This window comes from Diachasmimorpha longicaudata, chromosome 20, assembly GCF_034640455.1.
Source record: "Diachasmimorpha longicaudata isolate KC_UGA_2023 chromosome 20, iyDiaLong2, whole genome shotgun sequence".
NCBI lineage: Eukaryota > Metazoa > Arthropoda > Insecta > Hymenoptera > Braconidae > Diachasmimorpha > Diachasmimorpha longicaudata.
The window spans coordinates 2,112,718-2,139,620 of NC_087244.1; the positions used below are offsets into that span (position 1 = coordinate 2,112,718).

Below are 26,903 nucleotides of genomic sequence, written 5' to 3' on the forward strand. Positions count from 1 at the left end.
CCCTCCCTCCACTCAAACGAGCATTGACGGCCACCTGTGTGTCTTCATCCCCCTTTCCCCACCCCCATGGGGGTTAGCATCGTATATATAGAAAGCGTAACGTCTTCTTCCACACTTGCCATCATTACCACCGTCGTGATAACTTAATCTATCGGAATTTGAAAGAAAAATTTCATTCCAAAGGCATTTGAATTATCCTGTCCGTTTGAAATCAAATTCTTTTGGGGATTGGAGGAAGGATTTAGCGAGGATCCACTCAAGTTTCACACGTGTCCAAGGATTTATCGGTTTCCAGACGACTCTGGTGAGTGATTTATTCAATTATAACATTTTTTTGATTTTTTTTATCGGACGAATTGGAGACTTTGAGAGATGAGTTTCACTCGTGATTTTGGGGTGTCATTTTATGGGGTAGTTTATCGGTTTAATTATGAAGTTATGGCCAGGCAAAAGCCATCGGTGTGAAACGATCCATTAAACCACTACCGTTTCTCCAATGACGGTGTCGTTAATGAATGTTGTTAAATAATAATCGCCATTCAATAGCCGGGGGAGGGTAATCCAGAGGGGTTTGTGGGGATTTTTTATTTGATTTTTTTGAACGACCTATAATTCAGCTTTACACTTTTGGGGTTCTCTGAAAGAGATCGTAAATAAAATGTTTCTAGACCGTTGCCGTCGTCAGGTGTAACAGATGCATGAGATATTCATCGTAAAAAACCAACTTTCGTCGACTTTTTACTTCGTCCCAGCAAGAAAAGTTTTACTGATTTTATTTACGATTCTACGAGAAAAAAGGCTGAATGCGAAATGAGGGAGGAAAGTTATTCTCTTCAAGAGTTGGGGGAGAATTTTTTTGGAAAATTATAATTCATAAAATATTTTGCTACATTTTTTCCCCCCTCCTTTATTAATCTTTCGAGATATATTTTTAGTCTCTTTACACCAATGAGGTTCAATATTCGCTTCTCAGACCGGGCAAATTCTCACCCCAACTTGTTCCTTTTTTTTCCCCACATTTGTGAGGGCTCACTGGTCCATGTCATTCATGTGGGGATTATTGGTCGCCGCAGGTGTCAGATAAATGACAAAATGCACAGGGAAATTCATGGAGGAGCAATCAAGAAGTTGTTTGACAATTTATACAACTTTTCCGGAAAGATAAAATGATAATTACCAACATTAGGCACAAGCTGGTCCTGTATTAGTCTCGAAGAATAGCTCTAACTTTGACAATCGGGTGTCGGGTGTCTCTGGATAATCAAGTTTTTGCTCATCAGGCCAGTCCCGTGGTTTCATTCTCCCAGGAGGTGCTTGATCCCGGTGGAGGCGGTCCTCTTGCCATCCACTGCAAATTGATAAATAACTTTCTTCTTTGTGATTAGTTTTTCAGAAAGAGAAAGAGGGAGAAATCAGCAGCGAAGTGGGAGGACGGGCTAAATTAGGGTAGATGTCGAATGGATATTTCAAGGAAGGATGTTTTAGGGTCAACAGGTGGGGGGAGTTGTTTCTATAAAACTTTATTCGCCAATGCAATCGAAATGAACTGGAAAAATCTCGGTGATTAAATATTGACATCACACACTGAACCGAAATTCCAATTGCGTGTGTTTGACACGATCAATGAATAGTAAATAATGGCGTAATGAATAAAGAGAACGTAATTAAATAGGCTATAGCTATATTTCCAATTAAATTCCCTCGATATTCCGGAATATTCCCATCGTACGATCAGAAAGATGCAATCGCTGAATTATTCAGAAGACGTGTATGTATTTTTTTCCCCTCCCTCCCCCCTCCCCATCCATATCATGATTTAAATGGTAATTGAGGAGATGGTACAGTTGGACCAACAACTGCGTCGCATCCATTTTAGTCGCGTAATCTTTTTGCATAGCCCATAATTGCATGGATAAAGTTTCTCCCTCTTTTCAAACTTGCAGATATTTTTTTCTTCTCCCTCTTGGAAACTTTCAATAGCTGTGTGGACTCTGGTCAAATGATTTTTATGTAGACGCACCATCTCCATTAGCCATTGAATGTTCTCTTGAAAAATATTTCCGAGTTGTCAGAAAATCCCTCTTCACCATTGAGTTCCCCCAGTGGACAATGATAGTTCAACCAATCGACGTTTTAATCACTTGGGTCATTACGAATCCATTTGAAAAGCTACTCTCTATCACTCATAAGCTAAGATAGACTTGAAATTTTACTACTCTAGTCTGACGTATAAACAAAAGGAAAAAAACAATTAGATAAATTTATGAGGCTCAGGTAATTGTGAGGAGAATGCTCTCCTGATAATTTCCTCTTCGAATTTCCCCGTGAATTTCAAATGTGACCTTTTCCAGACACTCACCACCCCTTTAAAGATGAAAATTCTCATTAAGCCCCCGGGGGATGAAATTTCTGAGCTCAGATAGACACATCCGAGTGCCTGATGTACTTGTTTAGTTTCATTCAACGTTATCCACTACTGCACCTTCATCCGCATGCCAGGTGGAAGATAAAAACAGGAGAAAAGTCCAAATGAATAAATGGATGTGAATGTACTGTGCTATAGGGGTTGACCGTTTTAATGACTTGTTTGTTCTTTTCGTTCCTTTTTCTACCCTTCACCGTATTAATCCCACTTGAGCTCTTTGACAACATTTTTTAATGAACAACCAGGAAAAATGACCTTCTTAGACGTGAACACGTCTGACCAATCATCGTTTATTCTACTTGACGCATGAAAATTCTAATTATAAATGTCACAAAGTTAATTACAAACTTTGCCACAATACAATTTCAAGGTAAAATAATTCATGAGGAGTCGGTGATAGCTCCAATGTTACCAACATCCCTTACCACCTGTTCGAAATCAGATAAGTTTTGACATCGAACCTTCAAGTTTCCACCAGGAACTTTCCCGGGAAAATACTCGAGCAACTGTCTGTCTCTCTTGGTGAGATGATCTTCACGTGAAGCTAAAAAAATCAGCTCCTTATATATATATATATGATTTATTCGATTTGAAAAGTTTACGCAACAAGCGATACGTTTATTGTCACATTTCACTCTATACTTTTTTATGGTATGTTTATATGGCTTTATCCAACTTATGAAAAGCCTTTCTTCAAAAATATTTCTTCCATTTCCCTGAATTCAATGAAATCTACGTAAGAATGTGGGAAAACCCATCGAGAAAGGAAATAAGGTCTCATAAAATGGAAGTGAAAACCACCAGAAGGAGAAAATAAAGTTTTCTTGTCCTCAACCTTCAACTTGTAAATAATAAAGAGGTAAATATTTTCTCTGTTCAGAATTCTCGGGAGGTAAAGTAATGATGAAGTACTACGGGGTCACGGTGATCGCTCTTTTCTTCGTCTTCGGAGTGGCTGTCAGCACAGAGAACTATATGGATTACATAGGTAATTAACTAAGGTCATGTTAGATAAAATGGAATGTCTCCAGATTCTCTCTCCTTGTGCCTTGGGCACAAGTAGCTCTATATATTTTCAAATAAATAAATTCTGTGTAATGGGGTATCACCACTTGAAGAATTTCAATCTCTCACGCAGGTCACGATAGACGGAGCCCGAAAATTCGAGTGCACCCCTATTTTTTTTTCTTTTAATTATTCCATCATCCTCGAAGTGCTAGCGACCCTCTAGGCCCATTACTATACATCAAAATTCACCGTGAAATTGTTCAGCGATCAAGAAATTTCATCCGAAAGACGTGAAACCATCGAAGAAAAATAATTGTCCAAATTTTTCTTGATTATTGAGAAATCATGCATTAATCAAAGACTATTAGTGGGATTGGACTGTCATTATTGGTTATCTGGGATTAATTATCAAAATATCATTAATAAATAATATTCTCATCTGTTATTCAAGCCGATGAAAATGCAGATCGCGACCTGGAGGGTCTCCGTGAATTCTACAGATTCCTTCTGCGTCGCAATTCAATGGACAACAGTTATCCATCGGGCTCGAACATCGGAGGGTCTAGTCTCGTTGGTTTACCCTACGAACATCTCATGATCCGAAAATCTCAGCGCTCACCCTCGCTGCGTCTTCGCTTTGGCCGTTCCGGGTCAGCGATGCCCCCGGTAAATTAAAAAAAAAATTATATGTACGACACGCTCAGTTCTTCGCACACTCCATAAAACATTCTGACATTCTGATAAGCAAACTCCCCTCTACCCCCTCATACTGTTGTTTATCAAAAATGAGGGGTGAAAGGAGAATTATTTTAACGCACCAACTTTTTTCATTCTTATTTCGAGAGAATCCTTTATTATCCTACGCGATATGAGTTAACGGTCTACCCTCTTCCCTTTGCAAAGTCATCACAAAGGCAAAAACCATAAATTACCTACGTACAGTTAGCATTTTTTAATATTATGTCCCTAGGAAGGAATGGTGACGAGATTGGGATCTAGTTCGTCAGGAACTGAAGACAATTAAATATCACACTTGTATGGCATCGTGGCACGCTTTTTTCAACAATAAAAAAAGAAGAAATAAATTTCATGCGACAGAAATTAAACAGTTAATTTTCGTATTTTGGAACGTGTATTCCATTTTCTATAAACATATATATCTGTGTTTAATCATGAGATCTAGTGGAAATTAATTCAGTCGCAAAGTGGTAAAACGTCTGCAATAAATTGTCATGTGCGTTGCCAAGCTTCCAATGAATATTCAACAATCAACGGGTGACAAAACATTTTTTTTTCATTTTTTTGTAACTTTGGAGGCACGCTACAAAATATTTATTATAAAAATTAAAAATCTCCCCGGAATTCGACGATATTTTTCAAAATTTGACTGAGACACGTGTGTAGTCTTGAGGCGCTTTACCGCTTCGATACTGAATTAAAAAATAAATATTCTTCAGCTTTCAATTAACTTTTTATCAAATGAAAATCTGTGAGTTTCCCCTACAATGAGTAGAATCTTTTAAAAAAATCATTGACTTGTATCCGCAATCAATACTGTTCTATTTTATATATAAAGTGAGACCATTCGGTCAAAAGTCTACTGGAAATATTGTTGTTTTTTTTTTTTCAATGAATGTGCCAAAAGTAATTGTATTCCTGCAATAAAAATTTATTATTTAATGCTTCCTGTACTGGACAAGTGTCTAAAAAATTCACCAGCACAAACATTACTCACATTATTTATTTATCGGTGAATTTATTCATTTGTTTTTGGTGATTTTATATTGATGCAGAGATTTTTTATAGCCAACGCCACTTCCTTCTCCGCGTGGGACAAATTTTCTGGATTTTTTAATTCAGGTCTGATAATAATTTGGCTCTTAACTCGTTCTAGTGTCACTGATAATGGCATCATCAAGATTGCGTGCCAATTTGTTTCATTGAAATTCGTCAGAAACTGGAATAAAATCATCAGCAAATGAAAAGTTGATGGATAATAATTGGATGATGAAATTCAAATCCAAATTATTATTTAATTAGCGCACCTGATCAAAAGGGGTATCGTCGATGTGGAACATGAGATAAGTAAGGGGTTTGGACGAATTGAATACATCACTCGAGTCCGTAAAGTCGGTCAATACATCGCTTCCCTCCTTCAGGTTTTTCAACACCCAATCCGAGGCCCTCAAGAGGTATTCATGCACCACCTGTTGAAATCATCAGGGTGAAACCTACCACTTTCTATTCGATATAACTCTTTGAAATTTCGCCAACTTTTCACGAGCTTTAATGACTTAAATTTATACCTTTAAAGATCGACGTCCAATCTCCGTAAACAATAGTTGATCAACATAAGTTTCTTTCCATGAAAAAACTCTGTCCAATTTTTTCAGTCTAGGACTCGGATCTTTCTTTTCAATCCTATTAAAATAATCAAGAAATATAGAATGATTGATGACTGGTCCCTCGCTAAATTTGTCTCATACCATTTATGAATGAGTGATAAAAGCGCCTGAATCTGGTCGGTATGTTTATTATCCTCGTCGATGCTGCAGAGTGCCTCCGCCAAAGCAGTGGCTGACGCACACCTGTCACAAGGATCGAACGAGAATGATTCCGAGACACTTCTCGGCGTCTCCTGGATATCGACTTTGTCTGGTTGTTCGGAAGCCCGAAGGGAAATTTCAAAGAGCGATGAGTATAATGCAGCGCAGAATATTTGCACAATTACAGAGCCGCCAATGGGATGGCAATGCGCTGGAATACTCTGGTTCATAGCATTTGCTGCTCTCAAAATGCCGATCGGGGCACATACGAAGAGTTCTGTTATACAGGCGAGTGATAGCGACATTGCTTGATAAATACTCGCTCCAGTCTAGACAAAATATATTACTTTTTTTCCTCATGAAAATACCTCGCGCAACGCAGAGAAAGGAAATGTTACCTTTACAGCCTCCAAAAGTGTTTCCACAACTGGTTCCATAATATCTCTGAGCGGTGCAAGTAATGCATTAAGCCACGGGGGTCTCGATTGATTCCAAACCTGAAGCCCGATAATCACTTTATTAAATCATAATGAAACCTATCGTTTACCAAATAATCGAATCACCTGTTGTCGGTCGAGATAATTGGACCAGTTGACGTCGTGCTTCAGACTGGGTATTATTACATCGATTGGATTCATCGGGGTGTTAACTGACACGTACATGAGACTGTACAGGCACATTTTTGCTGGGAAATTGGAGGTATTTTTGTGGTCACCAGCACAGAGAAATCCACTACACTTCGATGAACTGTCCTTTACTGATTTCCTCTTTAAATCATCAATTTCCCTCGTATCGGTGCATTGACGAATTAATGTTGTTAAGAGCATTCTTGCAACGGTGCAATTTCTCATGGATAAAACCTTGGGAATGGGAGACTTGCCGTTATATAATATAAAATCTATTTTATAATTGTCTTTGTTTTATTTACTTTGAGGAGTTGAGTCCAATTGGGTTGGGGCTGTGATCTCAGAACGTTAACTTGAAGAATAAGTTTTTGATCCTCAGACAGTTGACAGACTCCCTCTTTAAAGGTGGAGTTGCCGAAGAGTTTGGGAGCTGCAATGAGCAACCAGGGAGAGGGTCCACTGCGTTTTTCCACCATTGCCATTTTATCTAATCCATTTCTACAAATCTGGCGCACGACAATTGTTAATTAAACAACAATGTATTATTTAATTTAAAAAATTGACGTACTTGATAAAGTAGCTTGAGTGGTGTTCCACGTAGAAGAAGACAAACAAGGAGTTCACCGCATTTAGCGTGTATATCTCTCATAACGATTGATAATTTATTAGTGCGTGTGGCAATGAGCTCGTCACCGTCGTCGCATGCTGACAATGACAAATACGAAGTGCAACTCAAAACGTTGAAAGCATCCGCCCAGAATTGCTCGGATCTCAAGAGACTTGGTCGACCCTTTCAAATTTAAATTCATACAATTGATGATTTAAAAAACATGATTTTCTTGGTTTTTTTTTCATGCAAAATTGACTTTCAAATGCATGTACATGAATAAATCGGGCGACTATAATGGTAAGTGACTCGTTGAGCATTCCAGCGAAAATTCTTTGTGCCATTTTCGGCGACACTGTGCTCCAGAGGTCGGCCTTTGTTCCTATCGCATACAAAGAGAATTTTTAATCGCTTATGATAGATTAATTAAGATAAATGGTCTGATAGGTGAACTAGCTCGAATAGGCGCATTGCCGTCTAGCCAATCTAAATATGCCGATATATCCGTTCGCTGCGATGTGGAAATTATGATAGTTACCCTGCATATATAGCCACCACATCTGAATAATGAATGACGATCTCTCTTTCTCAAAGAAGTATTTCTCACTCTGCCAACTCAGTGAATCGGCTTCATTCAGAATATAGAGAGATATTAAACGACGGTGAAGATCGAGAAGACGTTCACCCACTGCCTCAGCCATTTCCTGATATGATTTATAAAATTCATACAGCTTTTCACTCAATTGTCCCGGAATTTTAGTTTTCGACTGTTGATTGTAACACCAGAGGGAATTTCTCACGAGTGCAGCGGCACCAAGAGTGGCCGTAAGTACCGCGAGGTCAGCATGATCAAGGGATTCTTGAATTAACGCATGTAAATGTTCTGCAAATATTTTTTTTCCATTATTCTTATATATTATCAAGTAGATATATTTATATTATTGGCTTTCGGATGGATAGCGTTTACCAATGAATAATTGTGACGTGTCGACCACAAGGTGGATAAATTCAGAGGGTGGTGTTTTTTTAATGACCTCCTCACCCTCGATACTCATCGATATTGGCTCAGTAGATACGCAAAGTCCTGAGGGATATCTGAATGCAATTAAAAATTCTGCCTCCCACCATTTAATGATTTTTATCGCCGCAAACGATGCATGACGTGGAAAATCTAGTTTTCCACCGCTTACCCTTCCACATAATGATTCACGAAGAACTGTTTGCTTCGCCTTCATTAAAAATTTATCCTTTATCAAAAATATTCCGATCGGGCAAAGTCAATCACAATTTCAATAGATATTTATTTACCTGATAATACTGCATATCTCTTTGCAGTAAAATTCTAACTCTATCCACCAAGTTTCCATCTTCCATGATCTCATCCATAATTATCTACAATTAATTACATTATATGAAAATGAATTATTTTCGAATGTTTCCATTTTACACATACTACCCATACGGTTAACCGTATAATAGTCGCGCAATGGGTCGATAGTAACGCAAGGAGTTCAAATAATAAAACTCAAGGGATTGGGCCTCATCTAATGTTAATAATGCTCTCTATTTATTTATTTATATAAAAAAATAATTTATTTCTGATTTTCTCTACTGTAAGCGCATTTTCCAGTCTGAAATGCAGTCTGTTTATTCACTACAAGTGATATTTCATTGTCAAGAAGGTGATGCAGTGATTTTCCATCGTGCTTGTATATCCATGTGCCATTCGTGAAATCATACCGTTTTGGTCCTGATTTAGGCGATGACAACCAGATTTGTTTATTCGGTGTTTGACGATTTATCACGTAAGTTCCCACTTTGTCTCCAAATTTAATCGTTAACACTCCATCCTGAAACATAAATATACAGTGACTTCATTCTTTTTTCTTACATAATCATTGGTGAATAGGACAATGGAGAATATAAATATACAGGGCAGTCTTGTAATTTAATGGCATCACTTACTCCGTAATTAACGTCAGCGTCAGGAAGATGTTCAGCATTGTCAATAATTTCCTCAAAATACTCAGTTAAAGTGTCCAAAGTATCATCTGATATCTTTTCAAATTGTATACCATCTAATTCCCTTGAAAATATAAATATCAACAAATAATAAAACTCATCGTCTTTTACAAAGTATCTATAAAATTCTTGATTCTCACGATTCCACAGTATTTGTTGGTGTTACTTGAAATGATTGTTCATTAACAATAGACCTGTGATAATATCTGTTGATACGTCCACTGATGTTATTTATCGAGTGATTATTGGTGCAGCAGAGAGGTGAATAACCTCTAATTGTCTGTGGTGAACTTGTCACACGATTTACTATCCACTCTAATGAATTATTTTTTTGAAAAATGGGAGACAATCTGGTGAACTTGCCCGTTCTGGATACAATGGGGAACATATTGATCTACTTTCCAGACAACTTATTCTCCATTGATCAAACAACTTATAAATAATGAGAATTCAAGTGCGGATGGCAATGTTATGATAGCTGTGCGCATGTCTGTGACGTCAGGAACGGCGGGACGTCCCCGATTTTCAAAAAATCAAATGATTTCAAACGATGCGAGTTACCTTTGACATCTAACAAGATAAGTTGAGGATAACAATTACAACTGACTGTAATCATGTTATTTAATTTCGGCTTTTTGAAGTGGTCGCTGCTGTTTTTCTATTCTAGAGGCTATTGATATTGCGCACATATTTCCCGACAATACAAGAAGCGGGAATAATGAAAAACCTTGGGGAAATGTTGAAGCGAAGGTCAATAATGAATTTTTAACCTCCATATGTTGAAACTCAATATAAATACTAAAATCCTCATGGAGAAATACAGCTCAGGGTTTTCTGCTTCTTTCACGCAGGCTTTATTCCGCTTTTGGCAGGCCAAGGACCAATGGCTACTGACCTGGCGTCTCGGTACAAAACACTCAGCTGCATTTGAAATTCACTCCAACTACAACTACAAACAAACTCCAATGCTTTCAGTCCTGAGGAAAAAGTCCAAATGAAAGAAAAAATTAAAGTCCTCTCCTTTCCTCGCATGTAAGTGGAGGAAGAAATAATGTATTTGCAGGCAGAGTAACTATCTCCCTTTGGGCATGAGTGGCTTCCAAGTAAATCCAAAGGAAGGGATAATTTTATTTGACCGCTAATCCATGAAACCGGTTCCCAAGGTGTCCATGTATCTGGGATCTCGGCAGATCCGTTATGATTAATCATTAAATCTTTTACCGGATAGATCGCAACAGAAAGTCCTAATCGCTGATTTATTATCTATATCTCTCGACTCCGTTCATCAACTCAGCCTTGATATCCTCATTAATTATTAAAATAAAACCACACACTTCGCTACGGAATTCTCTTCGATAGAAGCCAAGTTTTTTTCTTTTTGTGCTTTTCAAGTGCATTTATCTTTCTTTTTTTTACTGTGGGAAAAAATTACAAACGATCGACGAATTACGACCGCCGCTAGCCATCGGAGAGTCCCTCGAGAGGGGCCGAAAGACTCCAGACATTCAGTGATAGTCGATTCTTTGAGTCGAGAAGAAGACAACTCACCTTCTACCTTTTTCTTTCAATTATTCATGATTCATCAAAAGTCAATTTTATATTTGCATGTGATGCAACAATAAATAAATAAATAATTCATTAGTGATGAAAGCCTATCATTTGGGACTCGTTTTTATAATTTTTTACAGCGTTAATTGTCAGGACAGCAGTTTACCACTTGCAGGTAAGATAAGCGATTAACAATTAGCAATTCAATTAGTCATTAAGTCGAGTACAACTTCAATGTAGCCCTTCAATATTAATAAATAGTAAAATAATGCATAATCTGTTGAGGTGATAAAAATACTGTTAAAAAGTGATGAAACTACTGTTACATTGTGTACCCTTTACATATGTAAAAAAAACTCTAGGACAAGACTACATCCTTCGAAGTTGTATATCAACCGCAGAATTGGTGAGGACCCACCGAAAAGCGGGAAATGACAAAATGATATTGACAAACAATGTAGCTGAAGCCCCTGGTCCCCTGGGAAAGAGGTTTCCTCCTTCAAAGGCAATAATGAATCACAGTGGACGAGAAAAGAGACGAAAAATTGAAGAGACTCCTCTACGTACCCTGAATATTCGCAAGGCGATGAAGAATCAGTCTCCTCTCACTTTCATGGGAAAATTAATTTTTCCAGAGATTTCAACAGCAAGAACTCGTCAGCAAAAACACCAGAGAGAGTCAGAAATAATCATTATCAAAGCAAAAGATTGAAACATAGTGTCTCATCATGAACATTGATTTTAATTCTTACAAAAGATCTATTGATTGATAATTGTTTCCGTTTGTTTTTGTAAATTGACAAATTAATCAAGGGGCTTACTAACGGTCTCTGGCAACCTCTGAATTTCCACCTGAATAAAGAAATGAAAATAAATCGTCTATTTTAATGCCAAAGTCGATGACTAAGGAATTATTTATCATGTGGATAATTAAAGTTATTAAAAATTCTCACCTTTGTTACTTTCATTGCGACTCCCTCGGGTAGATTTCTCTGTAAATACTCGAGAAATGTGTCGACAGTGGACTCTGTCAGCCTGAAGAAATCTAGATATCTATAGTAAGTCCTCATTTCATACTGTACTCGATGTTTTTTATGAACAAAAGCTGATTTGAGCACTGTCCAGCGTTCAAAGTGGTGGCTTTTAGGTGCGAAGCTTTCATGGAATAATAATTAATACGAAATAAAGTCAGGATTTTCAATATTTTTTGATTAATCCCCTTTCTCTCTCTTTTTCAACATAACCAAATCATTTGGATATCCTAGATGAGTCCAAAATAATTATATTTCAAGAATTTACTCACTTTCTGCCAACAGTTATTCCCAAATGCGTAGCAGCTTCTGTCGAAAAGACTCCATAACTTGTGAGGACTGCGGGATCATTTCCTCGGACCTCAATTTCAATTTTTTTGTACAATTTATCCAGTCGAGACTGTGGAATAATCAACCCATTGGAAAATATAAAATATCTTCGTGGAAAAAAGACCTAATTTTTTAAAAATAGAATGTCATGCTGTCAATTTTACTGGCCTACGCAAGTAAATGACTTACAGGTTCCTGGTTAGGTTCAGGGACCGTTGATAGGAACTTCTGCACAATTTGTAATGAATTCCCTTGGTATTTTGGTACGATCACTGGCCTCAAAAACGTAAACGACTGCAAAACATAAAGTAAATATAAAGTAATGATCAGTTAAATAACAGGACTCATACTTCTAATTGTTTGAGTAAGTAAGAGTCAAGTAAATTGACACTTACTTTTAACAACGACATGATAACTTCGGTGTATTGTGATTATTCTGAAGCCTCCGATGAATAAAAAACAAGAGAAAAATTACTTTTACTGCAAAATTACTTTATTTCCTGAATCCTTTTCTTTGAGGTTAGGTTTTAATAGCTGAGATTTTAAGGTTATGGTATTGGTAAGGTTATGGAATCCATTTGTGGATTCTGGCAACAGTAGGCTAACATAACCAAAAAAAAGTGACAACAGGACCCAACCGCTTATCCTGGTGTGAGGATTATCTAGAAGTATATATACATATATATATATATTTCTTTCAATATTGACAAAATATTACGACATAATAATTCTGGTGAATGAAAAAACCTTCACACCCTTTGGCGGAGGTTTAGTTTCCGCAATGGTCTATAGCCGTTCATAGATGAATAATGCGTGCCCTACTGTTAACGTCAAGCGTAACGATGGAGACAAAAGTGACAAGCAAGACAGGGAGTCTAAAGGCCCTTTTACTTCGTGCCTGGCGTGAACGCTGGAGTGATCTCCAATGGGGAATAAATATAAAAACAATTCTACCACGTGGAGTGAGTGGAGATGTGTATAATTTAGCTGACTGTATCCTTCAACAGGCACTAGTAGGACCTGGTCCCAATGAACTCATTCTCTCCTACCTCAAGCACTCATTAAGCTCCCAACTGGTGTCTTACGCAGCTGTTCTCCAACGAATCAGTAAGTACGACGGCTTTCACAAGCCACATTGCATCATATGTTTATTAGAATTTTTGGAAACAATACAAGTTGGAATAACATGCCGGGGAAGACCAGAAGAGGATTTTCTCGCTGCCTCTGTGTTATCAATCGTCCACTGGTTACTTCAGTGTTATTTACAAAATTTGATAAAATTACCACAACAGACGTTTATTGGTCAAGCTGTTAATTTAACTGAGAAACCTGCAAACATCTTGAAACAAATGTTAAGTTCCGATTTTCTCTGCGCCATGATGTACCTAGCTAAGCACGACGACAGAGATCTCTACCTCGAGGTATTAAAAAAATGTCAAGAAATCGAGGCTTATCACAAAGCAAATGGACCAAAATCACCTCCCATCGAGGAAACATTACAAAAACTGACAAATTTTGAAATTGAAAGTATCTTTATCCATCCAAATTCAGCAAATTCACCAGTCGAATCAATCACATACTGTCTACAGCCAATGTTTGCTGTACAAGTGTTGCTCAATGCCAGCACAGAAACGACAATATTTGTCAATCAATTCCTCATGATTCAAAGACTAAAAGGCTACACTAATGCTCGATTATACTGTGAAATAATGAGGGCTTGTCTCATGTGTCTGCATAATGCCATTGGTACTGTCAAAGAATCCCAATGGGGTGCAGTGACATTTCTAAAATTACCTTCAATACTTCGAGAACTTCACGTAAATACTCTAGCCAGTCAAGACGAAAAATTTGAATACTCACAAGACGTTTTGGACGCGTTTGAACTTATTTTTCAACTGACACCACTGTTGGACATTATGGATGCAACGTGCTCGTGCAACAGCATCGAGTGTCTTCTAACTGAACTGCAAAAAGTTAATTTAGTCATGGATAAACACGTTAAACAATTGAGTGCACGTAGGGAGGGCATTGTTGCAGCATTACAAAAATTAGAATCCTCAAGTTCACCAACGTCATCGATTATGAAAGTTATTATTCGTGCTGAGCCAACATTGGCTGGTATATTGAAAACATTGAGTGCTGATTACACGAAAATTCAAGAGGCATTGTTGAGTATGTTGTGTCAGGTGTTGAATGGAAAAAGTTTAGATTTAATGCTGTCTGTGGCGACGGTACAGGGAACGCTCAAGACACTGGTATCAAAATTAATTAAATTCAACGAATGCAGCAAACAAATTAATGAACCTGTTCCTGGTAAAACAGCAGCTACTCGAGCAATGTTGTTTGACATATCGTTTCTCATTTTATGCTGCATTGTACAAACCTATGGATCTGATATTGTCCTGGAAGAGGGTGGAGATTCATTCTTTGAACAGTGGGTGAGAGAATGTATGCCGGAGAAAAATAAGCCAAAATCACCGCAAAAAATGCTTCAGAATGTTGATAGTGGACGAGTTGATGCACTTTTGACGCAGATAACTTCACCAGAGCCCGATTTTAAATCAAGCAATGTCAAGTGGCATGTTACCTGTCAAAGTGCTATGGGAGTTGTCAGGGAATTGTTGTGCGCTTGGGAGGGAGGTGTTTTGAGTGCTGCTGATGTTAAGAGGGCACTCGATGGATTACGATCCGCTGCTTGCTGTTTACCTGTCAGTGCAACTGCCTGGTTATGCGCTCATATGGGAATTACCCATGAGGATGCTCGCTTGAAACCCCTAAATATGGTGCAACAGTTTGTTACTCCTCTGGCCAATGAGGAAATGCAGGATAACTTCAAACATGACACGTCCAGTCTCATGTTTCAGATTATAAGAAAAATGCAGTATGATGTACATCCACCAACGCAGTCCAAGACCAAAGCTCTATCGGTCTCACATAATATAATTTCCAAACAACCGATACTAGAACAACTTCAATCTGTTTGGGGAGATATACAACAACGTGGTTGGGTCACTATTCAATCAACACAAACCTTGGAATCACTTCTCAATACTGGTGGTACTCTTTGGTTCGTTGCCAATCTTGTGAAGGAGTCTTTGAAGTACCGAAATCGTGAGGAACTTGATCGTGCCATCGATCTCGTCTTCGCTATTTTCCATTTGGACATTGAAAATTGTACGATTAATCTTCTCAATCACGTACTACCTCAATACCTCTACAATTCATTGCAGTAAGTACTTTGTTAGCTATTAGAGGGGTGTAATAATCATTAAGAAAAAAAAACAATAAAATGATAAATAAATGCTTTATTCCAGGGGTGAAGAACTTGTGGAGCCTCAGTCATTTCAGTTGGCAAAACTCTGTGTTTACTGTATATTATCAACTCTAGAGTACAATAATTCTAATCCAGAAAGGAGTAATAGTCGTAAAAGAACACGACGTGATATGGAATCTGAGGAATTGGAAAATCTTTGTGGTCCAGCTAATAAAATACTTCGATTGAATGAAGCTGGTGATTCCAATACCATATTCGGATCTAATTCACCACAAGCACAGGGTCCAACAAATGGACAAAAATCAATTATCCTGAGGGATCCGCTGATGAGTACTTTGAATGATTTATTTAAATCGTTCAGTTATTTGGCTGGAAGAGATGGCGAAGTGTCACAGCAGACCCATTTTATTCTTCAATTTTTAAAAATTATGGTACAGTGTGGTAAAGATAGAACTCGCGTTGTACTTCAAGCTATTCCACAAACACTGGTCCCCTGTTTGCTCAAAGCTCTGCCAGAACTTTTTACAACAGATCTTCTTCTCAGGCTCTATGACATTCAGACTATTCCCGGAAAAAAAGCAATGGCCAGAGATCTCTGTATGTTAAGAAACATAAATTTAAAGCCAATAAAATAGGTCATTTACTCAGTTGTATTGATACGGAAAATGTCGGTGAATAAAATAAAAATTTATATACCAATTTATAAGAATTGAAAATTGTTAGATTATTCTTTATGGTTTATACCTCCTTATAAATTAAGAAAAAAATTACAATAAAGATATGGATAAGATGCTTACCCTTCATTCACTGCAATACAGTCAATCTTTCATTTCCATTGAAAATATCTAGCAAGACAACTTTACCGCTTCCATGCGGCAAAATAGGCAAATGGAAGAGTGACACGTGTGTCATCAGCTTGTAAATTGACAGAGGAAAAACACTAAAACAATGTCTAATTCATTGTATCCAGTATTTAATTACACCGAACAAGATTTTCACGTAAATGTTAGAAGTGATGACACTTATATGTCAAAACTTGATGAGCTGATTATTCAAAAGTGGAATGAAGCAGAAAAAAATAATGTTCTTCGGTACAAACTCCATATTAATAAATGCCACAGAGTTGAGGGAAAATACCGATTTTTGGCTCAGGTATAGACATTGTTAATTCATAATGTTTATTATTAATTTTGATTAGTATGTCATCTATGGAAAATTAGTATTTAAGTGGGTGAATGTGTCTCCATTGTTTGTTTTTTCATCAGAACAGGTGAAAAATATTGTTTAAATCATTGAAACCTTGATATCTTTCGGCAATCAATGACTTACATTCCATGATAGTATAGTATTTTCTTCGATATAAGACGCCTGAAAACCTGAGGATAGACTTTCGTGAGTCTAACCTCAACTTCCTTGGATACTCCAAGTCATATTTGATTTTCTTAAAGGTTTCGTTAGATCTGGAGTATGAAAACAATTTTCAAATGGATATCTGGATAAAATTTAACCTATTCTCCAACAATTGATATAAATAAATAAATAATAACAATATAATTATATTCTCTAGTTGAATCTCGACAGAGCTGAGAATCGTCGTCAGCCCGAGGACATAGAATCAATGAAAATGGAGTTCAATCCACATCGTTTTAACTTCACGAAAATAAGCAATGAAGAAATATTCTTTGACATTGGTAGTGGAGATGGTAATAACGTGGTAGCTGCCAATGTCAGCCCCCTGGAATTTGGCCACTGTTTATTCCTCCCCCAAAGACTGGAGTGTCTTCCCCAAGTGGCTACTCAATTCAGTTTGTTAAAAATCATAGAATTAATGTTGTTGAGTAACTCACCGTATTTACGAGCAGTTTTCAATAGCTTATGTGCTCATGCTTCTGTAAACCATTTACACTGGCATCTCTACTATTTAAAACACGAGATGCTACTGGAACAAGTTAATCTCCATCCACTCTCCAATAAACTTTACACGATTGACAAAAAAGACTATCCAGCAGTGCCATTTTGCCTTAAACTGTCAACATTCAATAACAATCTAACCTATTTTGCAAATGTTGGGTTTAAAATTCTAAATTATTTACAAACTCGTAATATTGCTCACAACGTTTACATAACGAGGGCAAAGCAATCACCACTGAGCACTGAATGTGTTTATGACGATTTAAGGGTTTACATTTGGCCCCGAATATGGAGTACGGGGGTTAAAGACACTCGAGGATTTTTTCCAGCGTCTTCGGAATTTTTCGGCCACTTGAATATACGAAATGAAAAATTCTATGATGATTTGAATGAAAGAAAAGTCGAGGAGATACTGACAGACGCTGCATCAAATATCTTCAATGAAGTTGTGAATGATATTATTGAATTAATAAATAAAGGACATTAAGAGAACAATGATATTGTCATGACAACATAACATTTATCGTAACTCTAACGTGGGTATCACACGCAGTGTCCAAATATTATATTGTGAAGTAAATAGTGATGGAAGTCGATTCATCAGACCCAACTGCTGGAGAATGGCTGGATGATGATAACGATCCAGACAATCCAAGTGAAACTCATCCTCCCTTAGAATACAATAAAAATAGCTACATTTCTGGGCCAAAACGTGTCCAAAATGGAAGTTTACCAATGAACACATTAAGATTTGATTATTCCTATGGATACGATTGTCAGAGATATTTCAATCTTTGCATTCCCGATCCAACAACACTGATTTTTTCATCTGGAGCTTTTATCCATTTTTTCGACGTAAAAACCAGCCAACTAACATTTCAAAGATGCTCAACTGGCATCGGAATAGGTCACATAGTGAAGAATCCCCAAGAATGTCATATAGCTGTTGGTGAAACTGGCGACAAACCTCCAATAATAATTTATAAATGGCCAGGTATGGATATTGTAAGGATTTTACAAAATGGAACTGAGAAAAATTATTCACACTTGGCGTACAGTCCTGATGGTAAATTACTGTTATCCCAGGGGAGCAGTCCTGATTATTTCCTAACGATATGGAATTGGATAAAATCAACCCCCATGTTAAGATGCAAATCCTATGAGCAGGACATTTACAACGCGATATTTTCACCAACTATTCCAGGGCATCTTGTGACAAGTGGATCTGGCCACATCAAATGCTGGAAAATATCAAAAACCTTTACTGGACTAAAACTTGAGGGTGTCCTTGGAAAATTTGGTAAAACTGAAATTTCAGATATCGTTGGACTGTACTCAATGCCAGATGAGAAGGTTATATCAGGATGTGAATGGGGAAATATTCTTGTGTGGGAGGAAGGCGTGATAAAGTTGGAAGTGAGAAGAAAAAATAACAGATCTTGTCATTCAAAAATGATTACACAATTTGAGTACTCCAATGGGGATTTAATATCAATTGGAATGGATGGATGGTTGAGAGTGTGGTCTTACGAAACGATTGATCAGACTGATGCATCACAGGACAGAGGATTTATCGAAATCGAGCCCATAAATGAATTTGAAATAAATTTGGAGAAGAATTATGTCGACTCATCTCCCACGTCTTCAATGCTGATGGCACTGGAGAAAAAATATCCGACAGATGAGCAGGACAAAGAGTGGTATGGACAGGATGGTAATGGGGGCTTGTGGCTTATTGACTTGTCAATGTTCGATGAAACTCTCACTAATAACCACAAAAAATCCACAAATTCGACTAGACAATTACTGAGATGCCATGCTGGTCCAATTATGGATATGACTGCCTGCACTTGGAATTGTTTGATTGCTACTATTGGATCTGATTGTCATCTTCATGTCTACAATTATGCTGAGAGAAAACTCGTTGCCAGTTACAGATTCAGTGATGGAGGGACAACAGCTGTTTGGCTGCCATGTTCTCTCGATAAAAGAGGATCAACTATTGTTTGTGGCTTTCAGAGTGGATTGATTAGAGTTGTAACTGTTGAATTTTATGATAATGAGGAAAATCCAACGCACATTGAACTGATTCAAGTTGTCAAGCCCCACATTGACGAAATAACATCAATTATTACAAATTCATCGACTAAACTATTGATAACTGGAAGCAAAGACTCAACTGTTTTCGTATTTTCCATTGAAATTCGTGATGAATCCGTTCATCTAACGTCAATTGGATTCATTGAAATCCCATCGGCTGTGACATGCCTTATCTTCAAGCCTCGAAATTTATTGACAATATTAATTGGTTGCGAGGAAAGCCATTTTGGTGAGATTCAATTGCCCCAAAAATTTCCCCTGAATAATGATAAACGAAAGACGTATCAATTGGAGAATTATCGAGCCAAATTCCTCAAATTTAAATCGATTAAATCTTCTCTCAAACGAGAAATCCTGAGACAAGAGTTTGAGAAAAAACAGATGGAAAAACGTGAGGAAATCAGGAAGAAAATCGAGGAATACAGATCGCTTAATCCTGGCATTCATGTTGATGAAGAGACATTTCTTGAAGACACTGACGAAACCCTTCAGCTTCCTGATCTTTATGTACCGAAGAAACCGAATCCAGTGCAGAATATTAATTATACTAATGAGGGTACCATCTGGTTGTCTGTGGGAGGATACGATGCAGGTTATGTTTATGAATATTCCAGTATTACTTTTGATGATATTGATGATCATCATTCTCTCATCCAAGAAGTGGAACCTCTCAAAGCTACACCATTACCAGATGCTAATGACTTGGAGTTGAAATGTTCTTTGCCTCACAAGGGACAATTCATCTTCCTGGGCCTAGAATACGGAGAACTTCGGCTTTGTCGTGTAAATCCTAAAGATTATACAAATTTCTCCGACTACTTGAGCTATCCTATGCATGATTATTATCATGGCTCTATGAAAAAAATATTACTGAGTCATGACCAACAGCATTTATTTACCTGCGGTTACGACGGAAATCTTTTTTCTTTTCTTGTAAATTTCCATGGAGATTCTGCAGAAGAGACGAATAAATTTGAAACTAATGATAAATATCGAATGAGAGGGAAGAAACAAGTTGAAGATATCAAAGATGTTGATCATCCGAGTTTGGAACAAGTGATAATAACTACTGAATGCAATAGAATTATGTCACTCACGAAGAAAAATAAAGATGATATGTATTATTTACTGAGAAATCTTACGAAGGATTACCAGACGATTATGGAACGTAACAAACAGTTGATAAAGTCACAGCATATTCCTCCGAGTAATTTTAAAGTAGACGATCGCATTGTGGACGATTTGAATGGACAATTACAACGAGAAATGGATTTGATAAATCAGAAAATGGCGTTTAAAATTGAAAAAAATCAATTGATTCTGAGGAAACTGATGGATCACTTTGTGCGGCCAATCACTTGCCTCCCATTTGCCGTTGCTAGAATATCGTACGATAGTAATTGTTTAAATAATCAGTTAGGCTTTTTCTGGCGTTGGGTGGAAGTATTTTCTTTTCAATCCTTAGGTACTCGTGGCACTGGGTTTTAAAAAATTATAAAATTTATGTGACAATTCATTTTTATTTTGTATTCTTTCGAATTATTAAATCAGTTGACAGTAAATTATCAATTTATTAGCAAAAAGACCCTGACAGTAGTGTGACAAAAGTCCTTCTCCACTCACTTTGATTTTCCTTCAAATTCAAGTAGCTTTCATAATTGAATATTTATAAAAATTTGTAGCAAACCAGATACAATGGTCTACTCGTTGAAAGAGAAAAAATTGAACGAAAATTTTCACATTGAATATGCTAAAGTTCTGCAGAAACTTTCACAAGCAAAGGATTCTGATAAGTGAGTACCAATTTTCGCACAGGAGTTTTTTAAATTTAGTTTTTATCATTGTTTTTTGTCTTATCTCTTCTAGAGACATGGTGTTTAATCAATCTACACTTGTTGAAGAAATGGGGGACGATGAGGTGAAAGACACAAGTAAAAAAGAAGAGGAAGCTAAACTGAAAACTGATGGTGTAGCTAGTCTCCTGGAAAATCATAATTTCTCATCAAATGAACAGCAACCGACTGTGGAAATGAAACAAATGCTGAGGAAATATAAAGATAAGAAATTACAAATAGAGAAAAGATCCAAAGAATGGAAAATAATGCATGATAGTAAACCTAACCCCAATGTCGATCATCCCGACGACATCCAAATGATTGAAATTGCTAAAAAAACCATCGGCGATTACAAATTGAAAATTTCTTCAAATTATAACATAGAGAATCAACATGAGCAGGAGACAACGTTAAGCAAATATAAACAATTATTAGATTGTCGTAAAAAAGTAGGAGAAATTCACATAACCTCTGTAAACTGGTGGTTAAATTATAATATTTACCGTGTTCTTTTCCACTTTATAGAGTCACTATTTACGCGAGTCATTTAATGATAAACTGAGATCCATAAGAGATAAAAAATTATCACTGAAAAATGATGTGGAAAATTCAGTGGGGAAAAAATTAAGTGGCATACATGCGGAGCTACCAAACAACTATATAAGGGACATGCCCGAAATGCCAGCAATTGATATATCCCTTGAATATCCAGAAAATAATTTAAAGGTACTAGAGGGTATTAATAATGTCTTGAAATTGCATGGAATTTTGAAATTAAATTTATTAAAATCTTGCATAATATAGTTTATCCTCAGTATATTCAGATAAAGTTTATTTACAGTATAGTTGAATAATTATTCACTGATTTAAAAAAGGATTCACTCAATTAAATTAGACGATCTATTTTCTACCTAATACTACAATTTACGCCGATAATCGCCCTTGCACACGAAGTTGGCCTAATTATCAATAAAATAATCTACCTCTCAACCCGAGCTTTAGTAAAGACATGTGGATAGTTCGAAAAAAAATAATAATAATTCCAAACATTTCGCTATTTCTCCTAGAAAAATGACTTTGAGAGTTTCGATAAGTCTATTCTCCCTATTTTACCTCTCTGATACTGCATTCCCATTGAATTTTATTATCTAGCTGGAGAAATATATTTCCATGAGTGAAAAAGTCAAGGAGGCACGTCGCCAGAAACAATCAATAATTGACGAGACAATGGAACAGGCTTTTGACGAGGAATTTAAGACTATTGTACCTGATGAAAGCCTTTTCGAGCATTACTCAGATGTATTACCGACATCTGTGAAAGCCAACGATAAGAAACGAATCAAGGAAGTTGACGTATCCATCCCCAAACATCTCCAGAAGATGATGGAGGATTCCGATAGGTTGATAACTCCCTGGGAAAGAGAAATGAGGGCAGTGCGTTTATCGAAAAAGCTCTATGAACAGGATTGTATAATCAGAGACGTTCAATCAAGATACGAAGACATTGATCGAGAATTGGATGAGCTGGAGTCCACGAGACTTCAGGTATACGCAGACAGTGTCTACGCTGATTTATACAAATTAACGTTGCATCAAGAATTAATTGTCCTTCGTGATTCTGAAAGAACGGAGAACTCCCTGAGGGAAAAGGTGAATGAAAAATTGCAGGAAAAAGCTATGGCAGTTGACAATTTACAGACAACAATGAGAATTATTGATAAAAAGACTAGAGATATAAAAACTATTCAAAATACTATGAAGGAACAAAGTGCATACTTTGCAAATATGATACAGGATAATAAATATTGCAAATTTTTAACGAGAATATTCAAGAAAAAAATAAAATCAGATGCGGCTGAACGAGCAGACAACTCTAGCCAAGCCAGTTCTGATAGTTCAGATGTAACAAGTTCAGATCAAGATGACAGTGACAACAGTAGTGTCGATATTCATAAAATCGTATTGACGACGTTTGATGAAAACATATGTCCACCTGATTGCTCTCGAGAATTATACAATTTGGCATTTGAAATGCGATTGAAACGTCACGATAACGAGAATGAAATGCGTGAGGAGCAGAAAAATATGGAGAATCTTGTGAGAGAGGCTGATAATTGCTCGAAAAAAATTAAAATCATAGTGGGGGCTGTCAATAACTGTACACAAAAGTTGAATGATTTTATGGACGAGAAGCAGAGGAAATTGAACGATATTGACATGACTTTGATACTGAATTTTCATCAACTTGAGCATTTCATTGATGACAATAATTTATCGAAGATAAATGATTGTGTCGTCTTTGACACGACAAGACTGTCACAATTGTACAAAAGAGTGGGTGAGCTCCAGCAGGAAACGTGTGAGCAAAAAATAAAGCACAAAAAAAATTGTACACATCTTCATAGAATGAATATAGACTGTAAATATATGGACAGTCAGATTAAAAAACTGAAGAGCAGTATTGAGGAAGAAATGATTAAAAAATTTGGATGCCAAATTTCATTAGTTTCCCTTTATGAAGCTGTCGTGCGTAGTCTTATTAACAGTTCAAAAGGTAATAGGACCGATGATTCTAAATATGAAAAGCAACTGAAGTGCCTGAAGGAGAGATACGACGAGAATACTTTGATATTGGAAAACCTTATTAGAGATAATACGGAAAAACTGAGTGTTCTTACTGTTTTAACCGAGGAGCAAATTAAATTCCATAATATCATTAAACAACGCCCAGAGTCGTCGAAAAATATATTTCAAAGTCAACTGGAGTGGCGCAAGGATCTGGCGCATCTTCAGGGAATTATTTCCTATCAGAAAGAGCAGAAGGAATTTTTTCGCAGTGATGTGAGGAATTTAAAACTCAAAATACGGACTCTACCGCCGATTACGTCACGCAGAAAATATTTTTCGAGTGTTACTAAAATTTATAATAAGCGGGATGATGAACGTGTGGTTTCTGTCAAGAATGACACGTGTCAGGAAGGAAAAATGACAGTAGCAGATAATTTTGAAGATAAAATTCATGATTCTGCCTTTCGCATTGTTAGAAATTTACTGTCTCAAATTATTGAACAATATTTGCAGCGCGAGGAGGCTGCAAGTATCGTCGATCAATTTTGCAATGAAATATCAAATAAACATTTGAACATTTCGACAGTTTTTATTGACAGTTTCATGGACATGTGTGAGAAAATTGAAAAGAGAATTGAGGATATTTCGACGAAGACTGGAATTGCTGGAAAAATACGAGAGATTATTTTGGAATATGGAAGTGAAATAATTTCACAATTGGAAATTGAATCACGGGGCATTGGAATTGGTTCAGTTGAAATATCTTGGAATGTTAAGCCAAAACTTGATGAATTTTTGGAAAGTATGGACATTAGAAAGGACATTGCTACGGAGGTTTATATTATGAAATTTTTGAAGATGGAAATGGGCTTGGAACTCGCTGCCGATTATATTTTAACAAAATTGCCGTCAAAACCGGATTCAGAAACAGCTATCGCTTTTCGGGAATACACACTCAGGACACTGACAGAAATACAGAGACATATCGAGGGAGAATCCGAGACTGAAACTACCATTAAAAGTTCTAACTCTGAACTGTAAAAAGTATTGAAAAATACATATCCAAAACACGGCGTGCATTTAACATAAAATATATATATATATATATATTAATAAATAAATTGGAGTAATATGAATTGCTGAGATTGAGTACATGTCGCTCGACGATTCAATGGTAGATAATATACTTATAAAAACAACTACATTATAATATTGTGATAAATTGATAAGCCACATGATCAAGTCTATTTTATCATTTTTCTATCTGATAATATAAAACTATGGAAATTCTAATATACAATTGGAGTTTGGCATCGTGAAACGGATGCATTATTGTTTCTTGAAACTCTTTAAAATTGGATAAATATTATCAAATGCTTCGTATATCTCTTGACGTACCTTTGCGCCTGTAATAATATAATGAAGAAAATTAAAGAGATGAATAATACAAAAAATCCCTATAATTGAGAATAAATGTAAATTTATGTTGCTGTACCTGTGAGAACGACCTTTCCTGACACGAATATTAGCAGTACAATTCTCGGTTTGACCATGCGATAAATTAATCCGGGGAATAACTCCGGTTCATATGAGGAGAATTGTCCATGAGTCAGAACGAGGCCTTCTAATCTAATTGGAAATTTTACGTCACAGCTGCCCACCATGTTCTGTATTTTAAAATCCAAAAACTTTGCCTGAAATATTATCCCCATTAAGAGTGTATAGATACAAGTTTTTTTTTTCGTAATCGTCAAGGAATAATTCACAACATGATTTTTTAAAATTTAACATAAAATATCTCAGATAAAGGATAAAATAATCCACTGAGGAATTATGTACTCACCGGGAATCCTAATTTTTGAATGATTCTAGCATATTTTCTCGCTGCCAATCGTGAATCCTCCTCACTCTTAGCACCAGTGCAAACCATTTTTCCACTGCTAAATATGAGAGCCGTAGTTCGAGGCTCACGAATTCTCATGATAACAGCAGCAAATCTCTTTGGATTGTACTCAGCATTTCTAGCGTGAAGTGCAATTCTTTTCAAGTCTAGTTTACAATTTAAATTTACTGTAGACACTATATTCCTGTGAACATAACAATTCTTTTTGACTTGACCAATACTTGATATGGTATGCTATGCTAATTATAGAGTTTAAATTACTGTAATTGTGGTAGAATTCCAGGATCAGCTGATGCTGGAGTCATTGGTGTCATTGGGCCAGGTGTTGATGGCCCTATCGAAGGTGGTGCTATTTGATTGATAGGCTGTACAATTGGTGACATCATATTTTGTGGAGTCTGTGGCTGCATTAGACTCTGTGGAGTCGCAAATGCTGGAGTTGGGGCATAAGTATGCATTGTCCTCTGGGGTGTTAACATCAGCATTCCACTCTGGAGATTGGGACTCATTGAGTGCAATGGACCTAGCTGATATTGCTGCTGTGACTGTTGTTGTTGCTGTTGCAGAGCATTCGGTAGAATCTGTTGATCCTCTTCCGGCTGATGCAGAGGAGTACCAATGCTGGGTATACTGAACCCCGGGCTCGGTAACATTTGGTCCATTGTGTCTATTTTGTTCTTAACAATCTTGTTTCAATTCAATTACAACGTTAGCAGTCAAGTAGAATGAGATCCTCGAGGATTAAACAGGCTTGTTGTTCAACGGCTTTCATCATTCTGTCATAATTAGTCACAAATGAGAGATAGGAGCAAGAGAGCAAAACACGTTCACTTGATTAGTTCTTATAAGGTTTGTTTATTTCACGTTTGTTGTAAGGGATATAGAATTTTGTGAAAGTTAAAAGAGTTGTGCGAGACTAGATATTAAGTATAACAAGACCTTTAGAGGTTAGGATGCTCGGCAATAAACAGGATGGCTGAATGATTTTCGGAGCGGGCAGGAAGCATATCATTATCGGAGCAGATTAGTTACTAGACGACACGTGAAAGTGTAGGGTCCCCAGATCAACTGGTGAAGGCCTTTACCCAATTTTAAGGAGCGTTTTCATCAGCAACATTGGGTGGGATATTCACCCAACACATTCCTTTGCATAATCAGAGAATTGACAA

General features: G+C 36.8%; 8 protein-coding genes across 13 annotated transcripts; 5 read left to right on the forward strand and 3 right to left on the reverse strand.

The window, feature by feature from the left end:
- Positions 1-102: 102 nt before the first annotated feature.
- On the forward strand, positions 103-5,124 carry LOC135171538 (short neuropeptide F-like). The gene is made up of 4 exons (XM_064138167.1): positions 103-304; positions 3,306-3,413; positions 3,885-4,099; positions 4,404-5,124. The coding sequence occupies exons 2-4, from the start codon at positions 3,326-3,328 to the stop codon at positions 4,455-4,457; spliced, it is 357 nt and encodes a 118-aa protein (XP_063994237.1). The 5' UTR covers positions 103-304; positions 3,306-3,325; the 3' UTR covers positions 4,458-5,124.
- On the reverse strand, positions 4,950-11,473 carry LOC135171502 (uncharacterized). Of its 5 annotated transcripts, none has more exons than XM_064138106.1 (16): positions 11,350-11,473; positions 9,178-9,298; positions 8,953-9,062; positions 8,521-8,604; positions 8,180-8,441; positions 7,751-8,095; positions 7,488-7,594; positions 7,174-7,395; positions 6,908-7,111; positions 6,543-6,839; positions 6,378-6,476; positions 5,920-6,308; positions 5,740-5,854; positions 5,479-5,640; positions 5,169-5,390; positions 4,950-5,089 (listed from the first exon to the last, which is right to left on the reverse strand). In XM_064138106.1, exons 4-15 carry the CDS (start codon positions 8,596-8,598, stop codon positions 5,190-5,192), a joined length of 2,481 nt encoding a protein of 826 aa, XP_063994176.1. In that variant the 5' UTR covers positions 8,599-8,604; positions 8,953-9,062; positions 9,178-9,298; positions 11,350-11,473; the 3' UTR covers positions 4,950-5,089; positions 5,169-5,189. The 5 variants fall into 5 exon arrangements, with proteins under 5 accessions (XP_063994176.1, XP_063994177.1, XP_063994178.1 ...); XM_064138107.1 differs by lacking the exon at positions 11,350-11,473 and adding an exon at positions 9,429-9,541 and having other exon boundaries at positions 9,178-9,290; XM_064138108.1 differs by lacking the exon at positions 11,350-11,473 and adding an exon at positions 9,375-9,515 and having other exon boundaries at positions 7,751-8,071; positions 9,178-9,290.
- LOC135171536 (uncharacterized) lies at positions 9,543-11,657 on the forward strand. The gene is made up of 2 exons (XM_064138164.1): positions 9,543-10,957; positions 11,145-11,657. The coding sequence occupies exons 1-2, from the start codon at positions 10,879-10,881 to the stop codon at positions 11,492-11,494; spliced, it is 429 nt and encodes a 142-aa protein (XP_063994234.1). The 5' UTR covers positions 9,543-10,878; the 3' UTR covers positions 11,495-11,657.
- LOC135171534 (small ribosomal subunit protein uS10m) lies at positions 11,504-12,702 on the reverse strand. The gene is made up of 5 exons (XM_064138162.1): positions 12,539-12,702; positions 12,333-12,437; positions 12,086-12,213; positions 11,736-11,937; positions 11,504-11,634 (listed from the first exon to the last, which is right to left on the reverse strand). The coding sequence occupies exons 1-5, from the start codon at positions 12,551-12,553 to the stop codon at positions 11,587-11,589; spliced, it is 498 nt and encodes a 165-aa protein (XP_063994232.1). The 5' UTR covers positions 12,554-12,702; the 3' UTR covers positions 11,504-11,586.
- LOC135171530 (TATA-box-binding protein) lies at positions 12,402-26,810 on the reverse strand. Of its 2 annotated transcripts, none has more exons than XR_010300561.1 (5): positions 25,996-26,718; positions 25,675-25,918; positions 25,327-25,525; positions 17,265-25,237; positions 12,402-12,437 (listed from the first exon to the last, which is right to left on the reverse strand). XR_010300561.1 is itself a non-coding variant. In XM_064138158.1 (5 exons), the coding sequence occupies exons 2-5, from the start codon at positions 26,394-26,396 to the stop codon at positions 25,161-25,163; spliced, it is 921 nt and encodes a 306-aa protein (XP_063994228.1). In that variant the 5' UTR covers positions 26,397-26,510; positions 26,674-26,810; the 3' UTR covers positions 24,911-25,160. The 2 variants fall into 2 exon arrangements, 1 of the variants encoding a protein (XP_063994228.1); XM_064138158.1 differs by lacking the exon at positions 12,402-12,437 and having other exon boundaries at positions 24,911-25,237; positions 25,996-26,510; positions 26,674-26,810.
- LOC135171500 (mediator of RNA polymerase II transcription subunit 24) lies at positions 12,750-16,196 on the forward strand. The gene is made up of 2 exons (XM_064138093.1): positions 12,750-15,372; positions 15,458-16,196. The coding sequence occupies exons 1-2, from the start codon at positions 12,953-12,955 to the stop codon at positions 16,050-16,052; spliced, it is 3,015 nt and encodes a 1,004-aa protein (XP_063994163.1). The 5' UTR covers positions 12,750-12,952; the 3' UTR covers positions 16,053-16,196.
- On the forward strand, positions 16,231-17,823 carry LOC135171527 (GDP-D-glucose phosphorylase 1). The gene is made up of 2 exons (XM_064138150.1): positions 16,231-16,569; positions 16,985-17,823. The coding sequence occupies exons 1-2, from the start codon at positions 16,366-16,368 to the stop codon at positions 17,813-17,815; spliced, it is 1,035 nt and encodes a 344-aa protein (XP_063994220.1). The 5' UTR covers positions 16,231-16,365; the 3' UTR covers positions 17,816-17,823.
- Positions 17,914-24,940, forward strand: LOC135171543 (uncharacterized protein). Its single transcript, XM_064138174.1, is given in 5 exon segments — positions 17,914-20,816; positions 21,111-21,220; positions 21,222-21,712; positions 21,789-21,989; positions 22,416-24,940. Coding segments are annotated over 5 exon segments (6,162 nt in total). The 3' UTR covers positions 24,873-24,940.
- Positions 26,811-26,903: the final 93 nt, after the last annotated feature.

What these genes read in the sequence shown, in the direction of transcription:
- LOC135171538 (XM_064138167.1), top strand. Translation starts at nt 3,326, where the DNA reads ATGATGAAGTACTACGGGGTCACGGTGATCGCTCTTTTCTTCGTCTTC. An exon ending in GAACTATATGGATTACATAG is followed by an intron (nt 3,414 to 3,884) that starts GTAATTAACTAA and finishes CTGTTATTCAAG; the next exon opens with CCGATGAAAATGCAGATCGC. An exon ending in CCGGGTCAGCGATGCCCCCG is followed by an intron (nt 4,100 to 4,403) that starts GTAAATTAAAAA and finishes TTATGTCCCTAG; the next exon opens with GAAGGAATGGTGACGAGATT.
- LOC135171502 (XM_064138106.1), bottom strand. Translation starts at nt 8,598, where the DNA reads ATGGATGAGATCATGGAAGATGGAAACTTGGTGGATAGAGTTAGAATT. An exon ending in GAGATATGCAGTATTATCAG is followed by an intron (nt 8,442 to 8,520) that starts GTAAATAAATAT and finishes TTTTTAATGAAG; the next exon opens with GCGAAGCAAACAGTTCTTCG. An exon ending in ACGATACCCCTTTTGATCAG is followed by an intron (nt 5,391 to 5,478) that starts GTGCGCTAATTA and finishes ATTTTATTCCAG; the next exon opens with TTTCTGACGAATTTCAATGA.
- LOC135171536 (XM_064138164.1), top strand. Translation starts at nt 10,879, where the DNA reads ATGAAAGCCTATCATTTGGGACTCGTTTTTATAATTTTTTACAGCGTT. An exon ending in CAGCAGTTTACCACTTGCAG is followed by an intron (nt 10,958 to 11,144) that starts GTAAGATAAGCG and finishes AAAAAACTCTAG; the next exon opens with GACAAGACTACATCCTTCGA.
- LOC135171534 (XM_064138162.1), bottom strand. An exon ending in CTGAACCTAACCAGGAACCT is followed by an intron (nt 12,214 to 12,332) that starts GTAAGTCATTTA and finishes ATTATTCCACAG; the next exon opens with TCTCGACTGGATAAATTGTA. An exon ending in GGAATAACTGTTGGCAGAAA is followed by an intron (nt 11,938 to 12,085) that starts GTGAGTAAATTC and finishes ATTCCATGAAAG; the next exon opens with CTTCGCACCTAAAAGCCACC.
- LOC135171500 (XM_064138093.1), top strand. Translation starts at nt 12,953, where the DNA reads ATGCGTGCCCTACTGTTAACGTCAAGCGTAACGATGGAGACAAAAGTG. An exon ending in TACCTCTACAATTCATTGCA is followed by an intron (nt 15,373 to 15,457) that starts GTAAGTACTTTG and finishes GCTTTATTCCAG; the next exon opens with GGGTGAAGAACTTGTGGAGC.
- LOC135171527 (XM_064138150.1), top strand. Translation starts at nt 16,366, where the DNA reads ATGTCTAATTCATTGTATCCAGTATTTAATTACACCGAACAAGATTTT. An exon ending in AATACCGATTTTTGGCTCAG is followed by an intron (nt 16,570 to 16,984) that starts GTATAGACATTG and finishes TATATTCTCTAG; the next exon opens with TTGAATCTCGACAGAGCTGA.
- LOC135171530 (XM_064138158.1), bottom strand. Translation starts at nt 26,396, where the DNA reads ATGGACCAAATGTTACCGAGCCCGGGGTTCAGTATACCCAGCATTGGT. An exon ending in GGAATTCTACCACAATTACA is followed by an intron (nt 25,919 to 25,995) that starts GTAATTTAAACT and finishes TTATGTTCACAG; the next exon opens with GAATATAGTGTCTACAGTAA. An exon ending in AGGAAAGGTCGTTCTCACAG is followed by an intron (nt 25,238 to 25,326) that starts GTACAGCAACAT and finishes ATATTATTACAG; the next exon opens with GCGCAAAGGTACGTCAAGAG.